General features: G+C 39.7%; 1 protein-coding gene across 1 annotated transcript; it reads left to right on the top strand.

The window, feature by feature from the left end:
• Positions 1-3,139: 3,139 nt before the first annotated feature.
• Positions 3,140-16,178, top strand: cdhr2 (cadherin related family member 2). Its single transcript, XM_071531497.1, has 29 exons — positions 3,140-3,191; positions 3,354-3,493; positions 3,608-3,658; positions 3,755-3,844; positions 4,369-4,458; positions 4,552-4,674; positions 5,163-5,306; positions 5,884-5,959; positions 6,104-6,210; positions 6,520-6,732; positions 6,866-6,995; positions 7,402-7,583; positions 7,726-7,787; positions 7,939-8,182; positions 8,969-9,208; positions 9,297-9,366; positions 9,479-10,063; positions 10,276-10,347; positions 10,787-10,836; positions 10,951-11,102; positions 11,254-11,350; positions 11,464-11,552; positions 11,773-11,841; positions 12,585-12,720; positions 14,286-14,407; positions 14,914-15,027; positions 15,193-15,276; positions 15,701-15,764; positions 15,932-16,178. Exons 1-29 carry the CDS (start codon positions 3,140-3,142, stop codon positions 16,076-16,078), a joined length of 3,795 nt encoding a protein of 1,264 aa, XP_071387598.1. The 3' UTR covers positions 16,079-16,178.
• The last annotated feature ends 804 nt before the right edge of the window (positions 16,179-16,982 follow it).

Below are 16,982 nucleotides of genomic sequence, written 5' to 3'. Positions count from 1 at the left end.
TTTATTATGCAGGGGATCTTTGACCTGTGAAATGGCTTTTCTGCTGTCACTGCTATCACCACAACAAGCACTGTCTCCTATGAAGGTGCTTTTGTTTCTGGGTCATTTAGTTTAATTTTTGTTGTTGATCTCACTCTCAGTCAAATTTTTGTCATTATGTAACAGTTATTCAGCTCACATTTTATGATCAAAACCTGAAGCATTTGTTTCTGTTTACTGGAATTGCTTTGGTAGTGTTTTATTACCATGTTCCCACCCATTTCTGCATTTCCCTTCCTGCGTCAGTTGTGTTCGATAAGTCATAAACCAAAGTCTACAGGATAAGATTAGAAGAGCAGATTCCTGGCAGGTCCTGGCCATTGATGTGTCCTCATTTTATTTAAGTGAACAAGCTTGCCAGTGTGAGAGGTCGATATTAATATGTGGTAGTTGGTTGTTTTTTATTCCTGATCATGCCTATTAGTAAGAGCCATGTCACAGAAAGGTTATCTCTCCTTGTGAACGCAGGAATAAACAAAAGGCCACTGTATGAGCTTCATCCTCTGAGGTGAACAAAGCCTCCCCTTTACCCAACTGGCCCACTTATGACAGAATTATCTTACTGATGACTGACATTAAAACAAGTTTTCAGAAGTTTGACATATAAATCAAGCCATCAAAGTGGCATCATAATGGCTTTCATGCTGTTTTTTTTTTTTTTGTCTTTTTAGGCATAAAAGAGATACTGCTATTTGGTTGTTTTTAGGTGTTTTTTTTTCTTTTCCAGTATTATTGGTTCTGTGAACAATTACAGTTTTAAAAGATTTAAAAGATTTAAAAGCATTTAAATCCCTAAATAGTTCTTACCTGCTGTTTGAAGAACCATTAGTGGGTCTGTAGGCTTGCATCATTTGCAGGTTACAGAACCAAATTAATTACTCAGCAGTTTTTAAACTCCAAAAGACCTTCCCAGGATCTCACTGAGCGGTGGTCTAGTGGTCTCCTGTGGAATCTTGGTGGCTCAGTGGGCCAGGATGTGTGTCTTGTGCTAGAGACGTCACAAGTTTTGGCCCCGATTGTGGCCTGTACTGCATGTTATCTGCTTCTCTCTTTTCCATCTCTTCTGTCCCTCTCAACTCTATTCTCTCTATTGAACCAAAAATTCCATAAAAAAATAATCTTTAAAATACAAAAAACGACTTCCGTCAGCCCTGGGCTTGTATCCCTCATGAATTTTCACTTCTCTCTCTTCAATACAGTTTGTGAATAACAGCTGTATGATGATCTGTATAATGATTATGTGTAAGACTCCATTCCAAAGCATGGGAATGGAAACATGTATTGTTGTACGTTTTCTGTCAGAGTAAAGAGGTGTAATGCCGTGCTTTTGTTTTGAGGCAAATGTCTGATTATGAATGAAGCCAGTGGATACTAGAGGAGATAATCCTTTGTGTGGTGCCCTTTAATTATGAGGAGAGGCCAAAGGGGGAGGGGGGCTTATTGGGAAGAGCTCATTAGGGAGGTGGATGGATCTGTGCTTGCTGAGAAAGGCATCGGTCCACTGCTTGGTTCTGATGAGACGTGTATTAGAATCAGGTCACGTCACGTTTTCCCAGTGGAAGCACAGTGACTGCTGTTAATGCCGTGACAACAGAAGCACCCCTTCAAACAAAAGATGCTCCTGGGGCGCTGGTATGTGTCTTCCCCTTCCCCAGGCGGGACACTGGTCACCCCAGTGTGGCACACTGCCATGCGGTGCTGGTGAAGGGGCCGGACAGCCAATGATGGGGTGAGAAAGTTTGCTGGGGCCTGCCTTTCATTACTCACCAGGCGGACACAGCCATAACTTCCTCCATGTACAGGGAACTGGTGGTGCGCGTGTGGTATGAGAGCAAATCAGAACAGTTGGATGATATTTGTAGATTTTATTGATTTGACTTATGTCCCTAGCTGTGTCATGCACCAGGACATTTTGTTAGATAGCATAACTGTCATCCACCTGGCTTTAGGAGCACAGATCCCGTGCCGTAATCAGTAAGCAGCTTTGGTGTGGCTTTTTGCTAACACACATACACAGGGAGGAGGTTTTAGTGCTGTGTTATTGGCTGTGCGTTTCTTGTGCTTGTTAATCATTCATATTTACAGCTGGGAAACGACAATCACCAGGCAGAAGGAAGAGGCAAAGGTCTCATCCAGACATCACTTAGGGAGAGGGCACCTGTCTGAATGTCGTCTGGTAAGTCTAACTGTGCTGCATTTTATATCAGATTTACCTACTTCACAAGTTTACTCAGAGTTTTGCTGACCTTTTTAGTGTGTGTGTTAGTGTGAATCAGACGTAAAGTTTGATGTTTCAGTTACCATATAGCCTATGGACTATCATGTAAAAGGCAACTGCAGTTCCTCTAAATATATGTACTAACAACAATATAGAATAGATTCATATATGAAATATAGAAATTGTGCTACTGTCTTGGATGTAACAAGGGGAAGCATTGTGTATTGTATAACTGGTGGCTACAGTTTTATTTGTCTTGTGATAATCACAGATCAAAGTTGATCTGCTTTTTGCGGAAGTAGGGAAATACCAAGTTGTATAAGAGAAATGCTCCACACGATGTTCAGTCATTTCATATAAGTTTCATTCAAGTAATCACTGAAAAAAAATGATTTACCTAGATTTTTGACAGTGGCAATATGTAAAAAAATCAATACTTGTTAAATATCGGTTCACATAATGCAGGTTCAACTGCCTTTACTTATGTAATATTGGCTAAACTACTAAAAAACTAAATATCATCAAGTACTTGATTGATAATACTTCTGTTTTACACAGTGGAATTATTTTATAGGCTACATGTTGCATTGGATATCAGTGTCTGTATCTGTAGCCAATAATTGTCTAGAAAGGTGTGACAGATGAAAAATTAAATGTTACAATTTTCTTGGAAATGTCATAGCCAATTTAATTGATTTTTTTTTTCCATTGTTATGTTTTAGTGTCAGTGGCAGACATGGGGAGGATTGCAGGAAGCATACTACTGTTGTGCCTTATTAGCTTCACTAATGGTGAGTATAGTCAGTTAATTTTGTCATTGTGTCTCCATGTCTTTACCACACTATGTAAGATTTAAACTCTGGTTTTTCTACAGCCTTTACCATGCCCGAGATCCACAATACTGTTGAACGTTTGCGCGAAGACATCCCCAAAGGTATGTATGTATTATTTGTGGTTGCTGGTTGGTTTGAAAGACTGGACACAGTCCAAGTAATTATTTCACAGCTTTTATTTCACCTATGTGATATCGTGCATCAGTATATATGTTTTGCATTGACTGCTGACATTTTTTGTCCCCCTGCTATTGCTGTCATAGGTGGTTATGCATTTACTATAGAAGCAAGTGATGCAGATAACAACCCATTGACTTATGCACTCAGCGGGACGACTGCCAGCTTCTTTAGAGTTGACCCAGCCACTGGGATTGTAACAGTTCACATGACGCTAGATAGAGAGGTATGGTTGTTTTTGCTTTGAATTTTCCCAGACTATGCTGTCAATAGTTTAAATAGGCCACAGCAGTCGAAAACTTTAAATTGTCATCGACTTCATTTTGTTTTGTTTTTTTAGGTTCAGACTGTATTGACACTCACAGTTACTGTCTCCGATCTTCAATATGCAGTAAGTGAAATGTAAGTGAGTGTTCATCAACAATTTCAATTTCATTTTGTTCTGTTGTATTCATAGAAGTTTTGGTCTTCATGCATTTTCTTTCAGGCTTCAAAAGACTTAACACTAATATTACTCGATGCCAACGACAACAGGCCCATATTTGAGCCGTCCACATATGAGGATGAGGTCCCAGAAGTAAGTTGAACATCTTACTACTGAACACTTTCCTTATCCATCTGCACATCAGCTTTGTTACGCTGGTCTTTGTTATTTTATTGTTATTCTGCAGCTTAACAATTCAATAACAAAGAATGATCCCCTTTTAGCTTTGATAATGTCTGTAGTGAGTAGCAATTTCCTGTGATGAATCACATGTGATGAACATTATGTTATGAATGAAGTGGCATTTCACAGAATATGAGATCATTTTAGTGCAGGGCTTTTCAATAAAACAGAGTACAATGTGACTGTTCCTAAGTATCTTTACATTTCTGTAAAAATGTGCTGTTTTAGTGTAGGTAGTGTTCAGGAGGAGGTTAATGTGAGCAGCAAATCCTATGTATGCATGATCTGCGTTTCATCTTGTGCTCTACATTTCTGTAAGAGAAAAGCACCCCTCATGAAGTCAGAATTTGCTAGTTATTGGCAACAATGAGAGGCATTATTGTTTTTGATTTTGTGCTTCTACTTCTTCTTTTTTTCCCCTTCCAATTCATCAGAATGCCACCATAGGTACGTCTCTGTTCAAGGTCCATGCCACGGATGCTGACACTGGAGTTGCTTCTCTCGTAAAATACAACATTGATGAAGTAAGTGTTCTTAATAAACCCTGTATCTCATTAGTATTTTATTGTGATATTCCATGAAATTTATTTAAGGCTCATTTACACTGTCATTTCTAGGTTCTTCCGAGCGATGGGTTCAGTCTATTTAGCATCATGGAGAGTACCGGTGAAGTCAAACTAAATGGAAGACTAAATTTTACTTCTCTGAGCACTTTCTATCGGCTAAAGATAAATGCGTCTGTAAGTATGTTTCTTATACAATGATGATACTATATATTTTCCCTTTACTGACTGTCTACAATAATACGTGATTTGTGTTTGCCAACTAACTGGCTACCAAATATATGGCAAAACCACTGTGGGTTAGCCATATATTTATATATATACATATACATACATAGCCATGTCACAGTACTGGTGATCTCTGCAAAGTGCAAAAACCCCACAGCAATGACCACTTATCACCAAACATGTTGCCAAATTAAACAAATCAAAACATCTTGGAGATTACCACTTTGATTTAACTATGATTTTAATTGTTTTATGTAGACTTTTATCAATTGGGTCAAAACGCAGATTTATGAATCACTTCATAAATTGTATTTTAATTGATCTATTATTTAATCAATAGTGATGAATCACTTAACCAGTCTATGGCGCATTAAAAACATCCATAGCATGTTACATAACACTTTTGAATTGCAATGACATTGTGTGTCCCATGACAGGATGGTGGAGGTGAGTACATGGGTGTAACCTTGAACCAGTCAAGCATTGCTTTTGCCTTCATTACTGTGTTGGACGTCCCGGACCTTGATCCACAGTTCATCAGTCTTCCTTACATAGTCAGAGTTCAAGAAGGCTCTCCTCCGGTAAGTGCTGCTAACTCGATGCAAAGGAGAGGATAATACAAAAAAAGATAATAAACTGGATTGATGTTTATTTTCAAATGGTGATTGAAAAGGAAGTGAAAGGGATTAACTGTTAATATATGATGTAATATGTTCCACCATGCATTGAAATGTTTAGAAAATAACAGTTCTAGGTCTAACAGTGATGTTCAAATCTGCAATGAGATGCGAATGAGATGATGACTTTGAAAAGTGGAGAACTGCTGTGTATGGCATATTATAGTAAAGCATATGTCCAGACATCACACAAGCCCACTGTTGTTGTTTTTTTTTGGATCTTCACATTCATTTTGTGTGTCAAAGTAGCTGTTAACTCTGACCTGACACATTACATTGTATGAGCCCAGTTTTTAAAAACATTTTCACACCCATTATGTGTGACCAAGCTGCTGCAAATTCTGGTGTGATGTGACATTGCCGAATCTAGGTGCAGTAAGCCTGCCCTGCATTTAGTAGCCATATGCGTGTAAATTAATAGAGTTTCAGTTGGTTCTAGTTTCAGAAATCTAATATACATATTTTTTTTCTTCTTTCCCAGGGCCTGTCTGTGTTTAAAGTGACTGCCATAGACCAAGACAGAGGAATCAATGATGATATGATCTATAGCATTGAAAGTGAGCCTCAACAATTTGAAGAACACAACTAGAACAATTTGAAGTTGTTTGCAGTGAGTGAGTGAGTGAGTGAGTGAGTGAGTGAGTGAGTTAGTTTCTTATATGGAAATGGAAATTTTGCTATTGACAGTGTTTCCCTGACAGATTCCACAGCAGATGGCCTGTTCAACATCTCACAAAATGGTGTCATATCCGTAAATTCAGACATTGACCGAGAAGCCATTGGTGATAGTGTTACCCTGACTGTCAAGGTAGAGTTTTCTCAAGTAATACTACAACCAATAAGAATAAGGAGGAGAATAAGGAAGAAACAAGTTTATACAAGAATACATAGAATCAGTGTTGACGGTGGGAGTGGGGTTGGGAGTGCTGTGCCTATTGATGTCAATAGGTACAGTTTGTAACTTATGAATGCGTAACAGTTTTTGCTGTCCTTATAATTTTTTTCAAAGCTTTTAAAGCTGTAGTGAACATGGCCTATTGCATAATTCAAGTATAGAGTGTTTAAAGGTTTGGAACACTGAGCTATTCTATTCTATTCTATTCTATTCTATTTCTAGGCCACTGAGGCCCATCCAAACATCCACGGGGCTGAAGCCAGCACCACTGCAGATGTAGAGATCACCATCATCGACATAAATGACAACAAGCCCGAGTTTTACATGTGTGCAGATACGGAAGAGTGTGTAAGGCAGAGTAACTTCGTTGGAGAGACCTTTGAGAACTCTTTGGCCAGTATTGACATCAACATGACGGTCAAAGATCTGGATAAGGTCAGATAAACCACACAAACGGGACACTCCTCAACTTAGGTTTTCGTAGAGTGTGTGTGCCAAGAATAAGATAAATGACGAGATGATTGATGCTAATGACCAAGCATGAATCATCTTCTTTTGGCTTGTATAGAGTGCAAGAATCCAACTAACCCTGGAGGGAGCTGACAAGGAGGTGTTTTCTGTGGATCCTCAATCTGCCACTTCAGAAAGCCAAGTTCGTCTTGTGGTCATGAAGCCCCAGCAACTGGATTTTGAAAAAAACAACAGATGGATGTGTGGGTAAGAAGAGGCAGAAAAGGCACAAGTGCTGTATCAAGCCAGTGCAAAGGCCAATACCACAATTATCCCAGCTTATGTGAGCCAGGTTTTACAGCGATAAGACGGGGAAAAGCTTTTAAGATCTGTTACACCAAGGGTGATTACGGGCGTTAAGAAGGAAACATTGGCACGCATCACAAAGGTGGTGGGATCGTGTGTAGACTGTGTGTAGACTGTTTCTACCCAGATAATGTGGGACATCAGTTATGGTCAGATAACGTTCAGCAGTGTGTGTAATAAATTGCCAGTTACATGAATAACATTATGAATTAATGAATGAATCTGCTTGAAATTGATATTATTATATTGGCGATGTGTAAAATGCTTGACAAATCTGATGTATTTTGTTTGCTTGTTTTATGGTGCAGGTGATTGCCACTGATGAAGAGAACACCAGCTTCCACTCTACTGCCACAGTTACTATTAACATCAAGGACACCAACGACAACAGCCCCAAATTCCCCAACGACACCTATGCGCTGCAGCTGCCTGAGCACTCTCCTGATGGCACAATAATTGCCAACATTTCTGTAAGTCCTTTACACACTTGATTCACACGTGAACAATTTGAACTTACGTGTAACTAACCCTTTGATTGTATTGCACTAACTAATTTGACATTACTGAGGGCTACTTGGTACTCACAGGAACATCCTTTGCCTGTTTTCCCAGGCAGAGGATCCTGACACAATGGATCAAGGCAAAATCACCTACAGACTTCTTCCAGAGAGCATGTATGTTTCCCTTGAGTAAAATCATGGTAATTGTAAATGCAGCCAGTCCATACTTGGAACAATCTTTTATCCTTGCTTTGTCTTTGCAACTGACACATACTACTGCACAGTTGATCATTTGTGTTTCTGTTTTCATATAAATGGGTTTCAGACTAAGGTATTTTGATGTGGAGCCAAATTCGGGCACAATTTATGTGAAAGACAGCTCTTTGATTGACCGGGAGGTCAGATCTCTGTATTCAGCGACACTGCAAGCCATGGACACAAGCAGCATCCCCGGCACAGCAGTACTGGAGATCACACTGACTGACATCAACGACAAGACACCAGTCATCAACAGAGACTCTTACCTGGGGTTTGTTGACGAGGGTGAAAAACTTCATCTTCAAATACAGGTAATTATCCATGTCCACAGATGGATTTCAAGTAATAGCACAATTCAGTAAAATGTAAATATTTTGGTAATGCTTTATTTGGATAGTCCATTGTTGATACTCAACTATCAGGTGACAAAAAGTAGATATTCAACAAAGTGCCACTTGCCTATTTGGTGCATCTCCACAGACTGTAACCCTAAAACTGACCTTAGCCTAACCCTGACCCCATTTTTAAACCTAAACCCAGTCCTTCACCTGACCCTATTTTTCACATTAACTCCAACCCTAACATTAACCCTAGCCCAGACATTGAATATCTATAGACTACTTTCCACACAATTATGAGTATCACTTGAAACTCAGTAGACTTTAGACTTTTTAGTGACACATCATAGTCGCTTGATAGGAAGTCAAGTATCGACATTGTACTATCCAAACAAAGTGTGACCAATATTTCTGTCTCATAGGTATTTTCAAGTTTTTATGCTATGTTAAGTCAGCATGCAATTTCTGATTTCCTGATTCCCCAGCAATTTCACTATAAAGCCATGAACCCAAATTGACCCAGAGGTTTCATGTCAAAGGAATAGGCTAACCACAAGAAAATTACTTCATCAATGCATTTATCTTCGTGTAAGGTTATGAAGACCATACTAGCTGGTCCTCATAATCTGCTATGCAAATTATACAATTGTTTTCGTTGTTATTTTATGGATGGAATAAACCCTGTAATTGAAATAAGAAGGAAGAACTTCGTTTTTTGTTTTTTTTACTGTTTCTTCAAATGCCCCCTCATTTTGGCAGGCTACTGATGCAGATGACCCAGATACGGAAAACAACCAAATTGTGTATGGAATTGTGCCAAGCAGGTACAGTGATAACTTTACCATTGACCCTAACACCGGTGTATTGACAAACAACGGCGAGCTGGACTGCGAGGCCTTGGACCCTGACCTGAACGGGAAGATTGAGCTGAACGTAACCGCTACTGACAAGGGCACCCCGGCCTTGTCCAGCATGGTCAAAGTTATCATCGATGTAAAGGTGAGTCTTGAGCAATTTCCACCAGATTACAGGTACTATGCTGCTACCAATGCTGATAATTGCCTTGTTTCTTGTTGATTCATCCCAGGATGTCAATGACAATACTCCAGAGTTTAAAGCAGCGTCTTACAAATTCTCTGTTAAAGAAGGGGTGAAAGGTAAGTGTTTCATGTGGCAAAGGATTTTCAATTGTACACAACTGTGTGTCATGCACTGTGTGTACACAGCTGGATTCAAAAATGTGTTTTTGTTTTTTCTTCAACCCAACAGGTGCATATGTTGGCTCTGTCTATGCTGAGGATTTGGACCAAACCATAGACTTTAACCGCATTTCTTTCACTATCATCAACGGAAGCATTGGCAGTTTCATCATCCGCACCTTCGCAGAGAAACGGGGTTACAGGGGCAACATCACCGTGGACCCGGACGTCGAACTGGACTACGAGAGCGCACGCAAGAGCTTCACGCTGTGGGTGGAGGCGGAGGATCTGGGACAGAAGACAGCTGTTGTGACGGTGGAGGTGGAGGTGCTGGATGTGAACGACGAGAGGCCCGAGTTCAAGCCTGCAGAGACCCTGACAGTGAAAGAGAACACCACCATCACCGGAGCTGTTGGGAAATTTACGGCCCTGGACAGGGACGGAAACCACTCGCTGATCTACGAGTTGGAGTCCACTACATGCCGATGCAAAGGCACAGAGGAACCCTGCGACTGGTTTCTACTGGAGCCCACGGGGGAAATCATAGTCAACCCAGAGAACACCATGGATTATGAACTGTGCGACCAGGTGATAATGGAGGCTCAGGTGGTGGACAAGTACACAGAGAAAGGAGAGAACAACAGCATCAAATCAGGTCAGTGCTGGATCTATGATAGATCAAATACACACACACACACACACACACACATAAACATGCACACACACAAGTATAGTCCCACTGTATCCTTCTTGCAGAATCAGAGTCCAACTTGGCTGCTGAGGGATTTTATTTATTTATTTATTTTTACTGAATTTCAATGTATTTGTGAATATTCCCCCCCCAAAATAATCTTTAAATAATTTCAGGCATAATGGTGATCAATATTGAGGACATCAATGACAATGTTCCAGAATTCATTGCCTCAAATTCTGTATTTGGTGAGTGTATTTGTGAAGTCATTTAATCAAGTGCTGAGTCTTACAACCTTATATTTCTTAAAACAAGTGGAAACATCTGACAATTGAGTGAGATAATTTCACAGTTTTCCAATGCAAATGAACTGATTTTAAGTAATTTTGTTGAATCAAGTGTAATTTCCTTGGTACTGGTGGAGTATTCTGGCTGAAGATACTCACACTGGAAACAAGTGGAATTATTTCCAGCCATTGGAAAATACGATTTTAAAACAGAATATGAGACTACTTGTTAAGATGGATGTGTTTTGCAGTGTATGTGTAAACTTAACCTTCACTTTTGTCTTTTCTGTGGAAAAAATGCCACAGTATTATAATCATCTACTGGTGTAACTGTGCAGATAGTAGGTCATACTAGTTCAGCAGTGCAACTTCAATACCGATTTCCTTCTTTGGTCTTTAGTTGTGGTGCCAGAAACTGCAAGTAAGGATACATCAGTTGCAGCGGTCACTGTGAGTATGAATGAAAAATAAACCAACAACATTATTTTGATGTGTTAGTGAGATATGTGATATGTTATCTTGGTATTCTCTAAATGTGTTTTATGTATCACTCGCTACATTTAGGCTACGGACCGCGATTCTGGAAAAAATAAGGAAATTGATTTTGAAGTAACAGCAGTGCATTTCCGTCACGACGACAATCGCACGAGTCCCGAGAGGACACTCTTCCGGGTTGTCGCCACACAGCAACAGGACCTTTATGTAGGAATGATTCAGTGAGTAGACAATGTCATCCATCAGCATCAGATTGGAACATGCAGTATCACTCCACCCTACACGTTTGCAGTTGGTTTTCTCAAGTGCATCTTTAAATCATAGCTTTGATGTTTATTGTTTGTCTCGAGTAATTTCTCCAACTTTCAACAGATCGATTGAAGAGCTTAATGCCAAACTGAGAGGAAAATATTTGGTAACAGTATCCGCAACTGACAAAGGTGGCCTCTCCGCAAGCACTGTAGTGGAAGTGAGTGACTGAAATCATGCAACTGGATGTTCATTCATTACCAAGCAGTCTCCCATCTGAGTGTGTAGACAGACATATGACTGCACTCTGTTGTTGTTCTTTTTATGTTGCAGATTTTCACGGTTGACGAATCATTTAAAATGGAACTTCGATTTGCATCTCCATTTCTACAAGTTACAGCAAAACTCGATGACATCAAAGTGTATGTTTTTTTGGACATGATATACTGTAATTTAATTTAATTTACTGTAACTAATTAGTTACTGTAGTGTCGTGTTTATGTGAGAGGATGGGTATATACTGAGTCTGATGGCAGAGGATTATTTAAGAATCACTTTTTCATTTGAGAAACACTTGACCTGACACATTTGTCACTGGGTCTGATGTTTGCTATGTCATTTATCTGGTCTTTCCATTCCCAGAGCGCTTACTGCTGCTACCAACGCTGCTGTTGAAGTTGTTGATATCAGGTCTATCAATGCAGAATCCAGGTGAGTAAATGATCAAACATCTTCATGTTCGTATCAAACTAACACCAAATCATCCAACATCAAACTAAATTCCCTGGCTTTAGTTTTACAGTTTGTGAATATAACTACTGGTCTAGCGTTTTTGGCTGGTGTGATATTTTATGGCCTAATGCCAATGAAAGTCAAGATGTTGTTGAATAGAAATGTAAAATATTGACACTGCAGCCTAAAACATGTAGTTAATTTTATGTTCACTGATTTTAATTGTGGTGATGCGGTTGCAACTGTAAACTCTAAAACTGACATACTGCTTTGAAAAAAGATGTCCGTTTTTCATTTCATTTGATTTTTAGACATCAGTATCATCATTTTTAATGGTATGTAATAAAAATAACAAAAACAGTATTAAACTTTGAATATGTATTTGCTGTTTTGCAAAGTAAAGCAGAGTTTTGTTGTTTGTGTCAGTTGTTCCTAAAATCTGCACTGTTGTTTCTACAAATGCATTTGAACAATTAAGAGAAACTGGAACAGGAAAATCTTCAGCTTTTCACTTGCATATATTAAGTTTTTCCACTAGGTGGTGCCAACCTCCCTGTAACAATGAGACTATAATGTCCACACTGTATTTACTTTCTGATGGTAGATGATAACTGTAATGGTTCTCTGTCTTGGAACTTGCCACAGCTCACATTATCTCCTTAGGTCTGCACTTTCTCTCTTTCACCTGGCATTGATTGGATTGAGTTGTATCATTCTCTCAGGGATTCAGGTGAAACTATATTGGAGGTGTATTTCATCTACTCCAATGGGAGTGCCATTACTTATGATGCTGTGGAAAAGATGCTCTCAGATCCTGCACATTTTCTCACACTGAGCCAGTTTGGCCTCTCATTAATTGTAAGTATGGCAGTTTTAGATCTTATTTTCTTCTCTTATTTTCTGATAGCATGTGTCTTTTTCTCTGTCATGATATACTTACAGGTAACCCTAGCAGCACTTTCTCTATATCTATCTTTAACAAATTAATGGTAAAAATGCAGCATTGCATGACCTTTGTGAATTGCTTTCTTTTATCATTTCCATGATTTCTTCTCCTGCTGTGTTTGATGCATAATTTTTAAGTCTGCTGGAAGAGATTTTTTACGGGACAGCGCGTCTGAGAACTCCAAAGTTTGACTTAATTAAAGCAAGAAGCAGATCAGTGAGGCTACTGTTGACAGCAACAGTCACTGTGTTTTGTTTGTTTTTGTCTTTTTTTCTAGTATCAGAATTTGTCGTCACACCTAATTTAACAGCAAATCATTGAGGAGAAAACCCTGTGTGTAGTGAGCGCTGATCCAAATGAGTAAAAAAAACCAAAACTGAAACACCCATTAGAAATATTTGCTTTAGTGCACTAATGAGGAAAATCTGTTTCTTTGAAAGCTTTCTGCAAATGTGCAACATATTGAGCAAAACTGCAACATATTGAGCCATTGGTAGCAGAAAATGAAAAACATATAATTCCATAAATTGATTAAATATTCCTTCAAAACAATTCTGATTCAAACATTTATAATACATGTAATACATACATTTGTTGTGCCTGAGAACACTTAAATGAAGACCTATTTTGTTAATTATCACAACACTGATTATACGTTATTTTGCTTCCAAGGCACAGATCTTTTCTGTTGAGTCCAATCTTCACTTAACGATTGTCCTAAACTGAAGTATTTCTGTGCCCTTTCATACATTACATAGAGAGAAATGGTCCTAAATACACATACAACTCCTAGACAAATAGGTTTCCATGGCATGCCTTGACAACAAATAACATACCTTTCAAATCAGTGTGATTTTATTTGTCATGAGGGGAGTCAAAACTTACTCCTGGAGCCTTTGGTTGTTTGTTTTTGTGTAGTTTGGAAGGAATACGGCTCATTTAACTGGCTACCAAAGTCTGACTGCAATACAATAGTTCAGATTAGCAATGTTTGATTTTGGCAACATTCACAAAACTGTCGAAAATTTGGTCTGTAAAAATTATTTAACATTACAAAAGACATGAAATGAAATGTCCTCCACACATTTCCATTACACAACTGTACATTTTATTTCAATAATCTGATTTTCATAATTTCTTCACTGAAGGATTTAGTGGAGAATAGCAAAGTGTCAAATTAGCAGTTTCTTCATGTTTGAAATACGATCGATTGATCATACACAAATGATGCCAAAATCTATTTGTTTGTATTATTAGACACAAATATGTTTTTGTTTTACTTTGAGCGTTTTGTTGTGAGGAATGCTTCCAAATTTGTCACTATTACAACAGGGACAACACAACTAACCATTTCATAAAAAGACAAATATGATGGTGTAAAATGTAAATGAAAGAAGTTCTACAGACACCAGTGTGATGAGGAGAGGCGTATGGTCTTTTATTCGGAGATCCGTCTTCTTCTCTGTTTGTGTTTCAGGGAGCTGTCACTGTGGAGGATCCAGAACAAGACCCTGTTATATACGGCCTGCTGGGTGTGGTGGCGGGCCTCATCATCGTCTTGGCTGTCCTCACCACTTCCCTGTTGTGCACCCGGAGAACGTAAGACAGGACTTGAGGAGGAAGTGGAGGGATTTGGATTCTCAAAATAGAAAGATGGACAGGACACGACAGGGCAAGACATCACAGGGCAAGACATCACAGGACAGGGCATCACAGGACGTGATGGGACGGGACGGGATGAGACATCACAGGACAGGACGGGACATGATGGGACATTATGGGACAGGGCAGGAAAGGATGGGACATGATGGGGCATGATGGGACAGGATAGGACAGGACATGATGGGACATGATGGGACAGGACAGGACAGGACAGGACATGATGGGACATGATGGGACAGGGCAGGACAGGATGGGACGGGACATGATGGGACATTATGGGACAGGACAGGACATGACATAACAGGACGGGAGAGGACGGGACACTGTTAACCATATTTCCCATCTCCGTTATGTCAAAAAGTGTCCCAACTGTCATCAATCTAATCAAAAGACTGCGATAGGCACTGTGTCCGTTTCACTAATGCACTCCCTTGACCCTGCAGCTACAGGACGAAGCTGAAGGCAGCCAAAGCCATGAACACTGCAGCCACGGTGGCGTCTGAGAACCAGAAAAGTGGCCCTGTGGTCCCTGGAACCAACAAGTACACCATGGAGGGGTGAGGGCAACCACATCATCTGCATTAATAAGGAATCAGTCAACCTTTTCCAGGACACCGACAGGAAAATCGTCATCACAGCATGTTCAACATACTGATGTGGAATGTGATTTGTTTTTGACTCTGTGTGTGTTTGTGTGTGTGTGTGTCACTGTTTGCTGACAGAGCTAATCCTGTGCTCAACCTCAACATCGACACAGCCACGGACCTGGGCTTTGACGAGGAAAGCTCGAATGCAGACAGAATCAGGTATAAAACCCCCCCCCCCAAAAAAACTCTTGTCTTGACTGTTTCCACTGTCTATAGATAGCTCTCTCTCCACAGTGGCTTGCAGTGACATGGAAACCTTGCTCTCCACTACGCAGCAATAAACTGGGATTGATTCCAGTTGAACATTTTGTCACAGTGTGCTCACTACAGCATGAGTCCCGTGTTGTGATGGAGAACTGGCTTGTAATTCCCCGCATGACACGTGGCCTCCATGCTAATCAGAAATCTAAACACTAATTTGAGGTAGATCAGAGGAAAACCTCCTGCATGTTCTCTTCTCTCTTTCTCAAGTGATGTAAGAGTTTCGCAGAACTTGCATCATGGTTATCTGTCTATATTGACACTGCTCTTCATTGCGCATATGGAGGTCACATTAAAAACTCTTTGTTCTTTTCCACCCAAGCCTCAATTCTCTGGACTACAACGTTGACATGACCATGTCTGACAAGGATACAAGGCCTATGATGGTGAGGTTACATTATAAAATCCATCTTCGTCATTGTTGCACATGCATATTAGAATCGGTCCTATTTTGAATGATTATTACAGTCTTTTTTTGTGCATTGAATTGGCTGAACAATGCTTTGCTGAATATAATTGGTGGTTTACGAGTGCGTCTGCTCCTCCTCACCAGATGATCCAAGAGGAGGACGAGGACAACGGGGAACCGGTGTACATCGAGCCTCTGGGGGCTGCACTCGCCCAGCGGGGCAGGAAGAAAGGCCCTGACAGCGCTAATCTAGCGTTTGATAACCCCGCGCTCAGCACCACAGACCTGTGAGGGCCGAGGTGGAGGGAGAGACGCCGACCAGAGGCCTCAGGTGGACAAAAGTGCTGCTGGATGAAGACCTTGTGTCGTCAAATAGCCTTATTTTCAGATTGAATGCATTTTTGAAATTCTGGTATGGATTATGCATGGGATTTATGGGACCTAAGGCCATGAAAGTTGCTTAGCCTATAGGACCACATCAGCTTTCAATTCAGGTAAAAAAAAATCTCAATCAAAATGGGAGTTTTTCCTACAACAGCAGCAGTATTTATTTTCATCTGTTTTTTAGTGTATAGTGTGAATCATGGCCTGTTTGTTTTGGCCAGAAATTTCTAGCATACTGTTGTTTTCATATAACCCAACATCTAGACACTGAAAAATGAATAAAAGCTTGAACATCTGTGGGAAAACAAACAGAACAAATCTTTGTTGTTGCACATGTTGAATCACTTTATTTTTCTTAATATAGTATGCAATGGTTTAAAAAATGTTTGGTTTGCTTTGAAATAGATTTGAATTTCCTGTTTATGCCTTGCATTTTGTCAACACACAATAGGGGGGTTGTTGCAATTGATACACTTCTTAAAAAGACAAATATGGAATATCATCATTGGAGAAAAAAGAATATTGCATACTGTCAATGTGTGAATGAAATCACTCATTTTATCGACCAAAAAGTTGAACTTTCTGCATGATTCATTGATCTCTCTTTGCTTTGCGCTTGAGATATTAGTTGCTGAAATAAAACTTGACGCAATGTGACTTATAGCTTTCATACAGTTGTGTGGAGGCAGATTGAAAGTTCAATTGAGTGTTTCAGTGTATTGGTGTATAAATGAATGTAACACAAGTGCAATCTTTGAATAAAACAAATTTCTGCCTAATTTATGAGGTTAATGTATAAACACCAACATCA

Source organism: Centroberyx affinis, unplaced genomic scaffold, assembly GCF_046629955.1.
Source record: "Centroberyx affinis isolate AG114_WGS23_722 - 3 ecotype Tasmania unplaced genomic scaffold, CSIRO-AGI_Caff_v1 ptg002087l_1, whole genome shotgun sequence".
NCBI classification, from domain to species: Eukaryota; Metazoa; Chordata; class Actinopteri; order Beryciformes; family Berycidae; genus Centroberyx; species Centroberyx affinis.
This window is presented reverse-complemented; position numbering and strand designations above follow the sequence as displayed.